Source organism: Podarcis erhardii (genome assembly GCF_964252035.2).
Source record: "Podarcis erhardii genome assembly, chromosome: 1".
In the NCBI taxonomy this organism is placed as follows: domain Eukaryota; kingdom Metazoa; phylum Chordata; class Lepidosauria; order Squamata; family Lacertidae; genus Podarcis; species Podarcis erhardii.
This window is the reverse complement of record NC_138497.1, coordinates 132,622,769-132,636,664: the sequence shown is the minus strand read 5'-3', so window position 1 is coordinate 132,636,664 and position 13,896 is coordinate 132,622,769. Positions and strand designations below refer to the sequence as shown.

The 13,896-nt window shown below is 43.3% G+C and overlaps 1 protein-coding gene and 1 long non-coding RNA gene across 6 annotated transcripts in view; one reads left to right on the top strand and one right to left on the bottom strand.

Annotated features, from left to right (window-relative positions):
- Nucleotides 1-13,896, bottom strand: part of CREB1 (cAMP responsive element binding protein 1) — a 34,735-nt gene that overhangs the window by 6,367 nt on the left and 14,472 nt on the right. For 2 of the 5 annotated variants that reach the window (XM_081849100.1, XM_081849099.1), the window contains 7 exons: nt 10,954-11,075; nt 8,082-8,228; nt 5,084-5,184; nt 4,252-4,394; nt 3,222-3,269; nt 2,151-2,336; nt 703-853 (listed from right to left, as the gene is read on the bottom strand). In XM_081849100.1, the coding sequence (XP_081705226.1) occupies nt 703-853; nt 2,151-2,336; nt 3,222-3,269; nt 4,252-4,394; nt 5,084-5,184; nt 8,082-8,228; nt 10,954-11,067 (890 nt within the window). In that variant the 5' untranslated portion in view covers nt 11,068-11,075. Of the gene's footprint in view, nt 1-702; nt 854-2,150; nt 2,337-3,221; nt 3,270-4,251; nt 4,395-5,083; nt 5,185-8,081; nt 8,229-10,953; nt 11,078-13,331; nt 13,397-13,896 lie in introns of all 5 variants that reach the window. The other 3 variants (XM_081849101.1, XM_081849102.1, XM_081849103.1) reach the window with 3 other exon arrangements.
- Nucleotides 11,431-12,563, top strand: LOC309335926. Its single transcript, XR_014153807.1, has 3 exons — nt 11,431-11,596; nt 11,637-12,131; nt 12,493-12,563. It is a non-coding gene; the product is annotated as an uncharacterized lncRNA (long non-coding RNA).

Below are 13,896 nucleotides of genomic sequence, written 5' to 3'. Positions count from 1 at the left end.
CAGAACTAACTGAATAGTATAATATTTTCTGTTTGTTTGGGAGCAGAATAAACACAATTCTTCTTTATGGAGAGGTGAGCAACAGGCTTCCTTGTGGTCGTGCCAAATCACCATTGCTTGCCTAACGTATCAGGAACCTTCTGAAGCAAAGGGAGGTAATTTCACATATGCCACTAAACCGTATGGATCAACTGTATGGTATATTTACTGTTGTTAGCTGCTCTGAGCCTAGCTTCGGTTGGGGAGGGTGGGATATAAATATAAATAAAAATTATTATTATTATTATTATTATTATTATTATTATTATTATATTTTGCATTTGATATTATTTTCCCTTTTTGCATGGACTCTGGCTTAAATTCAAATTGTTGGTAAATTATAAGGAATATTTGCATTTGGTGTTATTTTCCTTTTTGGACTGATTTTTTAGCTAGGTAATTTTGGGGTGTGGTGAGAGGAGGAAGGTACTACACACCACAACTTTTCTTGCCTTTCATGCTGAGGGATAAAGACTGGCGTGTACTGAAGCTACCTTTCGGAGCCACATTTCTGCTTATTTTATTTTTCAGGCCCAGCCAAATTTCTGCCACACCCTCAGTTCCACCTGGTAACAAATCCTTCGGCAGGATTTTTTTTTGGGCGGGGGGTAGAGTTGGGGGGCGGGTCTGCTGGTCCACCTCAGTCCTCCAGAGCACACAAACCTGTTCTTCATTAGGCGGACCTCTCTCTTCCGCGCTGCTTCCTCTGCTGGCTGTGTGGGAAGTGCTGGGGAGGATGCCATCACGACACCAGGTGCAATGGTGCTTGTAGGTGCTGTGCGAATTTGGTAGGTCTGGACATCTCCTGAGGCAGCTAAGAGGAAAAAAAAGGATCAGGGAATGCAGGGGTATTAGGTCTGACAGCTCTGGAAGCCTACACTGGGGATGGGGACCTGTCATTTCAAACAAAGAACCTCTCCCCTCAGTACCTGAAGCTGCACAGTTGATGACACCTTTGTGTTGCTTCCGTGCTGTGCTGCAAATGTGTAAAGCTTCTGCTAAATGTACATATTTACGTAACATGTCCATGATGCGTTTGCCTCCTTCTCCCCATCTTACTTGCCTGTGTGGCTTTGCTCATCCTTGCCCATTCTTACTTTCTGATCCTGTTTCATTTGGCCTCCTCGTACCCTACCTGCAGTATTGCTATCTGCAGCCATTGCTACTGCTCCTCCTACCCAGAACCTTTGTCAAATTACAGTGGTGCACCGCAAGACGAATGCCTTGCAAGACGAAAAACTCGCTAGACGAAAGGGTTTTCCGTTTTTCGAGGCGCTTCGCAAGACGAATTTCCCTATGTGCTTGCTTCGCAAGACGAAAACGTCTTGCGAGTTTTTTCCCCTTTCCCCCCCTTTTTCTAAGCCGCTAATAGCTGCTTAGCCGCTAATAGGCTATAGTGCTAATCCGCTAATAGGGGTGCTTCGCAAGACGAAAAAACCGCAAGACGAAGAGACTCGCGGAACGAATTAATTTCGTCTTGCGAGGCACCACTGTATAGGCTTCTGCTGTACACAGCTGTTTCCTCCTGTGTTTCTCCCTGACTCCTTATTTTCCACATATTATTCTTCAAAGCCACTGCTCTTTTTTTCATCAGGCTTGGCCAGGCACATAATTGTTTTTGTGTGGGTTAGTGAACAGTCATGTTCAATTAAACTTCAAAGTAACCCTAGGGACTTTCAAGGAGCAAGAAGAGTAAACTCTAGTTTGGGCACCCCCACCTATCAAATTAGCTTTTGGATAGCTCTTTGCTCCAAAAGTAAATAATGTCCCCACCTTTGATAGGGTACTGTTGCCAAAGATTAATTGGCAGCACGAGAAACAAAACCTTGAAGGAAGGACACTTTTAAAAAACCAAAAACAAAACTATGCTATTGTCTAGCTATTAGCATTCAGAATTCTGGCCCATTACTAACTACTTTATTCTATTGCCCACTATTGCTAGAACAGTAGAGTGTACTGCAGCTTCCTTAGAAACAGGTATTTGCTTGAAAAGTATGGTGCTTCACAAATATTACATGTGCACAGTGATTCCCTATGGGGGGAAAAAATTCACACACGGCACGTGTCTAGTGCTAAACTTGAGCAAACTGCTTAAAACTGCTCTCCTTTACCTTGTACAACAACTTGGTTGCTGGGCACGAGAATCTGCTGTCCATCCGTGGTCTGTGCGTACTGTAAAATGGTGGTACCAGGCTGGGTTGCAGCAGCATTGGTCATGGTGAGCGTCTGCAGGCCTTGGACTCCATCGGTGCCATTATTAGCCAGCTGGATTGCACCTCCCTGGGTGATGGCAACTGAAAGCAGGCAGATGCGAGTCAGCATATTAGAATATTGACCTCCTCAGTGCCATACACACAGCTGTCCTCAGTCCTTTAGTCAAACCAACAATTTGAAAATTAAGTCCGTTTCAAGATTCTTGTTTTTTATGGATGTGGCGCCAGTACCATTGTCAATCCAGGGAGATACTGCCCTGAGACTGAAACCCCAGCAGCTGGGACTGCAATCACCACACAGGCCAATGTTAAAAAACTGTCATCAACTTGCCAGTTATGTTTCTATTCCTTGCAACCATGGTTGTTTTTTTTTAACAACCTAATACAATTTCCTCCTGCAGAGTGAAAATATCTACTTTATGGGCAAAATAAATATTCACAACTTACATTTCAAGAGTAACAATAAGACCCTCTAAATATTGATTTGGGTGATCATGAGGTATTTACTATGTGAGATTTTCAGTAATGTGAAAAAATGTGTTGGTCAACAGAATATTAGTTACAAATAACGAATGACATAAAGCTCATCAAAGTTATCAGTCTACTTCTGACATGCCTCTATCAAGCTCTGCCCGTTCTAATGATTAAGGTTTTTTGTTTTTTCATTTTGTTTCCCCCTCTTCTCTACCCTGCATGGTTATGCTTTCATCTACACCCTTTTCTCAGATCTCCATTCTAGCATTCCTCCGTCTCTTAATCTCAGTTCCTTTTCGTTCTTCACACACAGTTTCTCTTCTGGTTTTTATTTCATGAGTCTATTCTCTTTCATGAAGTCCCTCGGTCTGTTCCACCTCATCCAGACGGCAGCACAAATACCGTTCACACACGGTCCCCTCATTCAGCGCTTCTAGCACAAGACTCCTCAGCTCCTCCACATTTACACCAGTCCATTCATGCAGACAATAACTGCATGCAGAGCATTGCTATATTGATGGTTGATATCAGCAACACCAGTCCCTAAAAGAAAATCAGGACCACACTGGGGACCAGGGCAAAAAACAGTTGCAAGCACCATGCTCTTCATCTGCTCCCCGCCCCACTCCAGCCCTGAAAGTTTACTGAGTAAGGACAATCCACATGGCAATGCTTCTCACATGAAAACTGCAACTGCAACATGGAAGCATGCTTGCATGCAATAGCTATTGCAAAGCAATGATCACAGAACCAGCATCAATAGGAGTTAAACTGGAATGCAATCACCATATCACTTGATAAACTACCACCTCAATTGCTTGAGTCAGCTCGTCCTTCGTAGTCATAATGGCACAAGCTGGCACGGTATCCCACACGGAGGAAGTAGGACAAAGCTGTTCTATGTAGGGGCAACTCCGCTACCCGCCAATAATATACCTTCAGCTAGGACAAGTGAAGGGTGTTTGGGCTGAAAAAAGACCTTCAGAATTGTATCTAAACAGACTTTGTTGGCTGTGCTCACTTCTTCCTGTGCTGCTCAAGAAACCCCCTGTTCTACCGATCCATTGCATCAAGGAAGTGTTGTTTATTTTGCCAGAACAGGAAGCTTGCCTTTGGTGAAAGTAGGAACCTTTGCGCCCAAAGGGCACTTTTTCAGGGGGAACTCACAGGAACTCAGTCCCGGCACCTCTCAGGTGGGTTCCAGCACCTCTCAGGTAGGCGCCATTGCCATTTTAAGAGAACGACGAAGGTGCTCATGACGAGTTCTCTTTTTCTAGAAAAATAGCACTGTGTCCTGTCTGTATTACCTTTTGGCCTCTTCCCACGTATTTCCTGTTTCTCTCCTTCCAGCATTTCTGACACCACAATTTCAAAACTTGGGAGTGGCAAACGTGGGGCTTCACGTTTTGAGCACTTAGGAAAAATTCATAATATACATACTAAGCATTCTTGCCATCTTTTAAAAACCAAATCTCTGAAGTATTCTTCCTCTCCACTTATCAGATGAGAAACACAAGCAACATACTGTATTGCCCACTGCTGGTCTGGTAAATTGGAGTTGGCACTGTGACAGTCGTGATGGCAGGTGCTGTTGCTTCCTCTTCAGACTTTTCTTCTTCAATCCTTGGCACTCCTGGGGCATCTGAGGACAAGTCGTTCAAGATTTTTCTGAAAAGGGAAGAATATTGTAGAAATCTTACCAGGTTCTCGTAGCTTCTGTATTTTTGGGCAGGAGAATTGGTATAACTGGAAGGGCAGGGACGGAATGCCCAGGCTGTCACACTGGCAGGGTAAGAACCTAAGGAAAGCCTGGCTGGATCAGACAGAGGGCCCATCCATTCCAATATCCTGTTCCCTATGGTGGTTAGCTAGGAGCATGAAGCCTCATCTGCCATTTGCTCCTATAGCAACAGGTATACAGATGTGAAATGCCTCTGAATATGGCTCTTACTTTCTCAGCAGGACTTGACCTATGGATACCCAAGCAGGATTTGAACACAACACTTCAAGATTAATATCTCTTAGCAACAAACTGTATGCTGAAGCCAAAAAGGATTTTTGCCACTATTGTACAGTTTGGGATAATCCAACTGATTTCGGTGCACTGGGCCGTATTGAACCGAATCATTGTGCTAGCCTAACAAGACTTCGCTTCCTCTCCTCAAACCGGGTCAGGAGAAGCCCATGCCAAACATCTGGAACACATTATAGTTATACAGTATGACTATAACTTGTACCGGAGTTTGTAGAACAACAAAGAAACTGGTTGTTGAGAAAATTGAAAGCTAAATGACTTCTGTCTGACATGTCACTAGACAGTAATTGCTGCATGTGTGTAAGAGAAATTAAATTCCTACCTGTAAGAAGGTCGTCTGGAAAGAATCTCCCTGCGTTTCTGGGAGTCTGTGACACTGTCCACGGATTCCTGTGAATCTTCACTTTCTGCAATAGTGGAGATCTAGGTATAAGAGCACAGTAATGTTATCATTTTAAACATATTTAAGTAAAAACAGATGTAAAGGTGAGAATATGGTCAGCAAACCCACATCATGAGGTCCTCTTCTATACATGAAAATCTGAAGACCCAAGTAGTGTAAGAAACTGTGGTCTCCTATCTACTCTGAACAAACATGCTCAGAGGAACATGGAACTTTATAAAACCTGGCCTCTACAAAAAGGGGATGTCATTGACGCTCTTAGTAGCAGGATCCATAGGTGGGATCCATAGGTGGTATCCGGCCAACACTTGCTAACCTGGTTTACTGGTGAATATGAAAACACAATAAAGAAAAAGCAAGTAAAAGTCTGTTTTCCCCAAAAAGAAAATAATGTTTTTAAATTTAAAAACCAAACAAGCAAAAACCAAACATGCGTAGATATTGGCAAGGCTATCAGGTGCCTTCACATGTGGAACATAACTTGCTCAAAGATCTATAGGTATGTCGTCAACATTCAGTATAACCAGGATTTCAGGATTGTGAAACACTTCTTATTATTTCAGCATTCCTACTGCATTCTTGCCTTTAATCTTCTCCTCCTAAATTCCAAGCACTTTTGTTATCAGTTTCTTATCTTGTTTCACTATGGTTAGAAATTCCTGTGTGTCATCTGAACTCTGGAGGGTTTTACATGACAAACAACATAAACCTAGCTTTAGTGACTGGAAGTATAGGCAGAAGAAATGACAGAACTTGTAAAGCAGCAAACAGGAATCCTTATCAAGATGATCTAAAAAACCTAGTACTGCTTACACAACTGTATAAACAGACTTATGAAGTCTATCTGCTGATTACTGATTCTTAATAAGAAATCTCTAAAACTGCAATCCTGGGTGGATGCACAATGGCTCAAGGCGTCAGGGCAGGAGGAAAACCCTGGTATCCCTTTGACTGTTTCCCACTTTGGTGTTTTTTTTAATAAAAAAAATTTCCATACCACTGGAAACAATAGGAGGAAAGATTTAGTTCTGCTTAGGAGTGTGACTAAATTTCTCCCTCATTTGAGGGTAAGTCACATGACCAGGATGCCTCTGGATCAAAGCTGCTATCTCCTTTTTCGCCCAGCTGACTTCAGAATTCCAATGTTTGCTGGGCTAGTGGTTTGAAGGATCTGCCACAGAGGTAGATCCCATCTAGCCTATGACCTATGGGACGCCATCTTGGTGTCCTTAGGGCTGCATCCTACATTTATCTCACATTTTTAAGAACATAAGAAGGGCCCTTCTGGATCAGACCAAAGTTCCAACTAGTTCAGCATTCTGTTTCCAAGAATTGCCAGCTACATGCTTGTAGGAAGACCACACCAGGGTAATCTAAATGGTTCCTATTGTCATGCTTAATAGCAAATGATTCTGAGAGTGCTTTGGAACCCGCTTAGGGAAAGAACCATATTAAATACTCCTAATTAAGCAGCATAATAAACTGCTTAAGTCTTTTATTCTAAACCAAGGGTGGGCAGCTGCTTTCTGCTATAGAGGATACACTAGCTGTTCTAAACTGGTTATTGATTCACATCAGAATATGAACAACTCTTTCAAGAAAACACCTATGTATGTGCATGTCAGGGAACTGACATCAGAGCGAGAGGCGGAGGCAGGGCTCCAGAGCGATGCCGGAGAGGGGACCAGCAGAGGGGAAGGAATTCAGCGTAACACCAGTAGAGGAGAGAGGGAGATGGAGGAATTGGAGACAGGGCTCCAAGACCCTTCAACAGAAACTAGTGGAGAGAGCGCTGGCACGCCCCTGCCTTCCCCTTACTTGTGCAGACGAGCTCCGCGCAGGGAACATAGGAGGAGACTTGGCGTCAAACAGCTTTTATGCTGGAAGAGGTTCAAGAAACGCCCACTGACGGATTCTGCAAGTGACTAACAGGTCACGGAGAGCGAGCTGTGAGCCTAAGCATGGTTGGGCGAGCAATCTCACTAAACCGAAGCCAATTTACGCACGAGTAACCCCCTTAAAACCATTACAGTGCAGGTCTTCCAATCACCTAAACACACATCCCTTTTCAGCAGAAAGTAAATAAAATGCTATTCTTCTCATATGGTGGACTGCTTCAGAATGAAAACTTAAGAGCGTTTATTTTCCAGCTGCCCCCTTCCCCTTGGAAGGTTTCAGATATGAAAAGGAGGAGTTATAAAGCCCAGGCCCCATAACTGAACCACAGGGGAATCCTCCTCACCTGATGCCTCCCAGGTCTGAAATGCTGCCTGTCCTGGCTGTAATTTGTTAAACTTGTGGTGCTGTTGCTGTAGGCACTCCACCAAGGCCTTGTGTCCTTCACTGGCTAGGCTTTAGGGTTTTTCATGGTCATTAGGACGGCCAGATTAGATGCTCCTTGGAGCTAAACTGGAGTCTACCCTGAACACTCTTTCCCCTCATACATAGAATTTCAACATCTCTTTTACAAGGCTAACCAAGCAGCTTCCAGGTATCCTTCAGCAAGCAGCCTTCTCTCGCTATAATAGTTATCTCAAGAAATACTGTTGTGGCTCAGGCCAGACCATGCCTATGTCCAGTAGAAACCGAATTTTTGTTGCTGTATCAGTGGAGGTGGAAAAGAACAAAAACAAGAGTGCAGCGACTTTAAACGGAAGAGATGGAAATGGAGAAAGGGCCTGTTTGAACTTTTTAGTCCTGTCCTGAACATGGCAGTTTTGAAGTCATTTTATCATCTTGAATAGCATGAACTACCTATGAACTATGAAATGGCAAAGGCAAATTGGTATTGTTTAGAATTTCTTTTCAGAAATTTAAAACGGTGCATGCTGATAATAAAGCTCAGGATACAACAGTTTAGGCAATGTTTCTATTTTTCAGGAAATAACATGGTTATTTGAAAGGCATTTTCACATACCTGAACTGTCTGGACTTGTGGGGACTGAATAACTGAGGGCTGGGCTGCCTGGATAACACCGTGGACTTGAACTGTTTGCCCATTAGGCAGCTGTACTAAGGTCACGGTGGGAGCAGAAGATGTTGCGTGAGCTGCTGGCATAGATACCTAGGAAAGAAAGTAGGAATCATTACGCTAAAACCACAGAACTAATGTCTTAAATCCTTCATTCCTCCCTTTTATGTACTAATAGAGTTAACAAACCTTTTCAACACAAGAATCAGGATGTCACAAGGGTTGACAACTTTTTTCTGACAATCATATCATATTTTCTTTTCTTCGAAGGTACTAATGAAGAATAAATGACTACACTTACTTTATACACCTCTTTCACTTTTCCCATCTTATGTATTTATGACAAATAATGAACTTACATGATTATAGATTTCATATTAATATTTATTTATTTTCCATACAACCCTTCTTCCGAGGATCACAGGGCAGTTTTACATGCAGCCGCTGGGAGAGATCATCAGGAGGTTTGGGCTGGGTGTTCATCAGTATGCGGATGATACCCAGCTCTACCTCTCTTTTAAATCAGAACCAGTGAAGGCGGTGAAGGTCCTGTGTGAGTGTCTGGAGGCGGTTGGAGGATGGATGGCGGCTAACAGATTGAGGTTGAATCCTGACAAGACAGAAGTACTGTTTTGGGGGGACAGGAGGCGGGCAGGTGTGGAGGATTCCCTGGTCCTGAATGGGGTAACTGTGCCCCTGAAGGACCAGGTGCGCAGCCTGGGAGTCATTTTGGACTCACAGCTGTCCATGGAGGCACAGGTCAAATCTGTGTCCAGGGCAGCTGTCTACCAGCTCTATCTGGTACACCGGCTGAGACCCTATCTGCCTGCGGACTGTCTCACCAGAGTGGTGCATGCTCTGGTTATCTCCCGCTTGGACTACTGCAATGCACTCTACGTGGGGCTACCTTTGAAGGTGACTCGGAAACTACAACTAATCCAGAATGCGGCAGCTAGACTGGTGACTGGGGGCGGCCACCGAGACCATATAACACCGGTCTTGAAAGACCTACATTGGCTCCCAGTACGTTTCCGAGCACAATTCAAAGTGTTGGTGCTGACCTTTAAAGCCCTAAACGGCCTCGGTCCAGTATACCTGAAGGAGCGTCTCCACCCCCATCATTCTGCCCGGACGCTGAGGTCCAGCGCCGAGGGCCTTCTGGCGGTTCCCTCATTGCGAGAAGCAAAGCTACAGGGAACCAGGCAGAGGGCCTTCTCGGTAGTGGCGCCTGCCCTGTGGAACGCCCTTCCAGCAGATGTCAAAGCGATAAACAACTACCTGACATTCAGAAGACATCTTGAGGCAGCCCTGTTCAGGGAAGTTTTTAACGTGTGATATTCTACTGTATTTTTGCTTTCTATGGAAGCCGCCCAGAGTGGCTGGGGAGGCCCGGCCAGATGGGCGGGGTATAAATAATAAATTATTATTATTATTATTATTATTATTATTATTATTATTATTAAAACACATAACAAAGTAACAAACAAAAGCAATACCTGTCTGACACCTAAAGATAGGTAATGAAGGCGCCAGGTGAGCCTTCCTGGGGGAGAGCATTCCACACATGAGGAGCCTCCGCAGAAAAGGCCCATTCTTGTGTGTCTCCCTGTGGACCTCTTGCGGAGGAATACAAAGAAGGGCCTTAGATGATGACCGCAGAGTCTGGGTCAATTCATATGAGGAGACGGCCCTTGAAGTATTGCAGCCCTGAACCACTGAAGGCTTTATAGGTCAAAACCAGCACTTGGGCCTGGAAACTAATTGGCAGCCACTGTAGTTGGGACAGGATCAGTGTTATGTGCTCAGTGAGCAAACTGGCTGCTGAATTCTGCACCAGCTGAAATTTCTGAACCTTCTTCAGAGGCACTCCCATGTGTAATGGGAGTTTATGTACTAACAAATAGTGCACTAAATTAGTTTTCATTAAACCATGGTTTGTTTGAGTGTCTGAACCCTGTCCAGTGGCTTAACTATGATTTATTTACTGACAAGAAGCCACTATCTGGAGGCACGACTTACGGTTATGAGCCTTGACTTGTTTTAACTCTGGCTTGCTGTTAGGTGCAAACCCAGGAACCTTCCTTAACCATGGTTTTTTTTGGCTACCTATCTAATGCTTATTAAGCTACAAAAGGACAATGAAAGAACTGATGGCAAAGAAAGCAAACATTAATGAAACAAACCACTGTTTGTTGGGGCGTCTGTGAGACAACTCACAGTTAACAAACCGCGGCTTAACCAGACCTCTGTGTAACAACAAATTCATAACTCTATTAATGTGTTGGATTTGTTTAAAAAACCTGATTTAGTTGATACTGGTGGTTTTAAATAGGATCTTTTTTGTTCTCCAACCAAAACATACGTTTATTAAAGGCTGCTTAAGATCAAACTTTTTGCTCAAGCATGCAACTCCTTCTCATCTCCCTTTGTGTCATGCAGCAATTAAATTCAGAAGCTGCCAATGAATAATGGTTTCCTGTTCTATCCAAACTGAGAAACTTACAGTTGCCAGCTTTGGAACAAGCTGTGTTTAGCTTGTTCTGTAGCGAATAAACACAGTTTTCTCTTTTGGATGAAGCAGGAGACTTCCAGGTTTAATTGCTGTCTACCACGAAGGGAAGAGAGACAGGGATGCATGTAGAGGTAAAAACAACAACAACATGATTCTCTGCTGTGGTACTTCAGTGTTTCTTAGTTGCAATAGTTGTAACAAATCATAACAACCTTTAAACCTTTTAGATTCCATAAGAGATGTTAAAGTTACTCTTATAAACATTTGCTTAAGGACACAACAGATCAGTCAAGAACAACTTTGTACCTGCGCTAACGTTGCGATTTGTGGCTGGGCCTGTACTGTCATTTGTTGGTTTTCTGCCTCTGTAACAGCTGCATCGCCACTCTGTTGGTTCTCTGCGCCAGATTCCATGGTCATTTAGTTACCTACAATGGTAATGAATTGCGTTACTATTACAGGGCAGGTGTACTTCTTGCCGTATCTTTGTATATTCCACTCTTAAGTTTCAATTACAGAATTTGTACCGCACAATAAATTCCCGATTATCTGCCAGAAATCTTATGCTATGCTGTAAGTTCCCTCTCATTTACACAATGATTACTTTCGACCAGTGGCGTAGCGTGGGTTGTCAGCACCCGGGGCAAGGCAAGTAATTTGCGCCCCCTAACCCATGGATTTGCGCCCCCTAACCCGTGGATTTACGCACCCTAACCCTAACCCCCAGATGTTGCGCCCAGTGCGGCCGGCCCCCCCTGCACCCCCACGCTATGCCACTGCTTTCGACATAAAGTAATAAGGATTACAGTTCTTGCCGCAAATAATGCAAACTAATTGGGAAGTACAAACAAGAGCACAGGGACTGCCAACCCAGCATCCAATGGGGGGACATACACCTGCCAAGGCCTTTCTCCCTCACTCTGTCCTTTGCTGCAATGCAGGTGTGTGTGTGTGTGTGTGTGTGTATAGATAGATAGATAGATAGACAGATAGATAGATAGATAGAAAGGCAGGGGAGCCATCTGTTATAGCCCACAGAAGGCTTTTCTCAAAGCTAATTGTGGCGCAGGAGGGGGGGCTATTTCAGGGATGGTCACAGCTGGGGAAGGGTTAACTCTCACCTCTTCAGCTGCAACTCCTAGCTGCTGAAAACATCACACACAGACATTTAGGCTTGAAAGCAGTCTTCTCTTGGCCACACCAGAAGGCTTCTTTTAAGCCTAACTGTAGTGAGGAAGAGGCATTTAGTCATGGTTGGGGAGTGAATGTGTTAGGTTGTATGTGTGTTTGGTGAAGCCAAGTTTATCAGGTTTCCAGATGAGTTCACAGCCCGCCCACCCCCACCTAAAAAAAGATGGGCAGCTCCTGCTGTAACACAACTCTGCACGTTTACTCAGAAATACACCCAGCAACGTTTACTCCCTAGTAAGTGTGTTTAAGATTGTTTCCCCAAAAGCAGAACACTTAACATGGCTGGTCATACAGTGGTACATCGCAAGACGAATGCCTCGTAAGACGAAAAACTCGCAAAACGAAAGAGTTTTTCGTTTTTTGAGTTGCTTCACAAGACGGATTTCCCTATGGGCTTGCTTCGCAAGACAAAAACGTCTTGCAAGTTTGTTTCCTTTGTCTTGCATGTTTGTTTCCTTTTTCTTAAAACCGTGCATTCACTTCGAGGAGCAACTCACAGCACGTGGTGTGGTAGCCTTTTTTGAGGTTTTTGAAGACTTTGGTGATTTTTGAAGCTTTTCTAAAGTCCGTGCTTCGCAAGACGAAAAAAATCGCAAGACGAAAAAACTCGCGGAACGAATTAATTTCGTCTTGCGAGGCACCACTGTAATAAAGATTGAAGTAATGTTAAGTACCAAAATACTTTACAGCATATATGGCAAAAATATATCTGGAAAGTTTGAGTTTACAGCTAATGCCTGAGCTTTACAATTGAAACAATGATTCTCTATGACTGGTTGGCTTATCCCTAACAAGCGCTTGCCTCCTTTCACAGCATCCACCTTAATGCAATATCTGATGGGCCCCATAATTAAATGGAATGATCTATGAACCACAGGATTAGATAGGAAGTGGTTTCGATGAACAGTTTTTAATATTTAGCAAACCTAAAGGTTTGTGATCTAGCTGGAATGTACATTAGTCCACTACAAAAACCAGAATTTCACTGTGCACATTAGCCATTGTAGGAAAGATGAGTGGGTCTTGTAACCAGATGTTAAGAGCGTTTCCCCCTGAAATAAAAGTGAAACCAAACTTGGGAGGGAGAAATGGTGTCAGAAACATCTCTACCAGTTAGCAAGAAGCATTTTTGCTGAAAGTATGTTGAGATTTGAGGTGATCAGCAGCTAACCAAGGAAATTTGTTGAAAAGTACATTAAAAAGTACATATTGCTGGCGGCATTATAGTTTCTTGATACTACCTTAGTATTTGATTGTAAGCTCCACCTATGTGAACAATGAAGCACATGTCCCTCAAATAAAAACAACTTTTATGAAGGAAAAGAGAATGCCCCCCTATGTATCTATCTCTTAGGCTAATGTATAGATCGTAAAGCTTTCTTTATACAATTTGAATTTCACTTTGTGTGTTTGTATTAGCACTGCACCTGAAATGTAAAAGTGAAATGACTGCCACACAAGTATTAATATACAAACTAAGGCATTTGATTTACTTTCCTGAATGATGTCTGCTCCTTCAAGTTGCTCTCACAAAGATGGCCACCTCCAGTCCACCTGGCTGTGAATGGGAACATGATCCACTGGGTTGAGGAAATATTTGATTCTCTTGTTTAAATCTCAGAAACTCAACTAGCATATAAGAAATGTTTTCAGCCCTCATGGTTGCAAAGGATTATGAAAACACCACAAGGATGTATTCCTGCCTGTGCCCACCCTTCTCTTGGTGTAACCTGACCTTCCGTCCCTATGAAGTGCTTAGAACAGAAAAAGCTATTTAAGTCCCTGAGTATCCTTTCACCAAGTCTGCCTATGTACTCTGAATCCTTGTCTGGTTATCTTTTGCAAAGGCTGTCACTGGCTTTTTCAGAAAACCTCCAAACCATGCTCCCCTGTCCTGCATACTGCCTCACTTTTAATGCAAACTAGGAAGTCCATGCAATGATAGTAGATTCATTAATCCCTCCAAACCAGAAATGGAAACCATAGTTTAAATAGTTTTCTAATTTTGATGTCATGGCAAACTATGATTTGTGCTGAAGAGGAAATTGCAACAGTAAT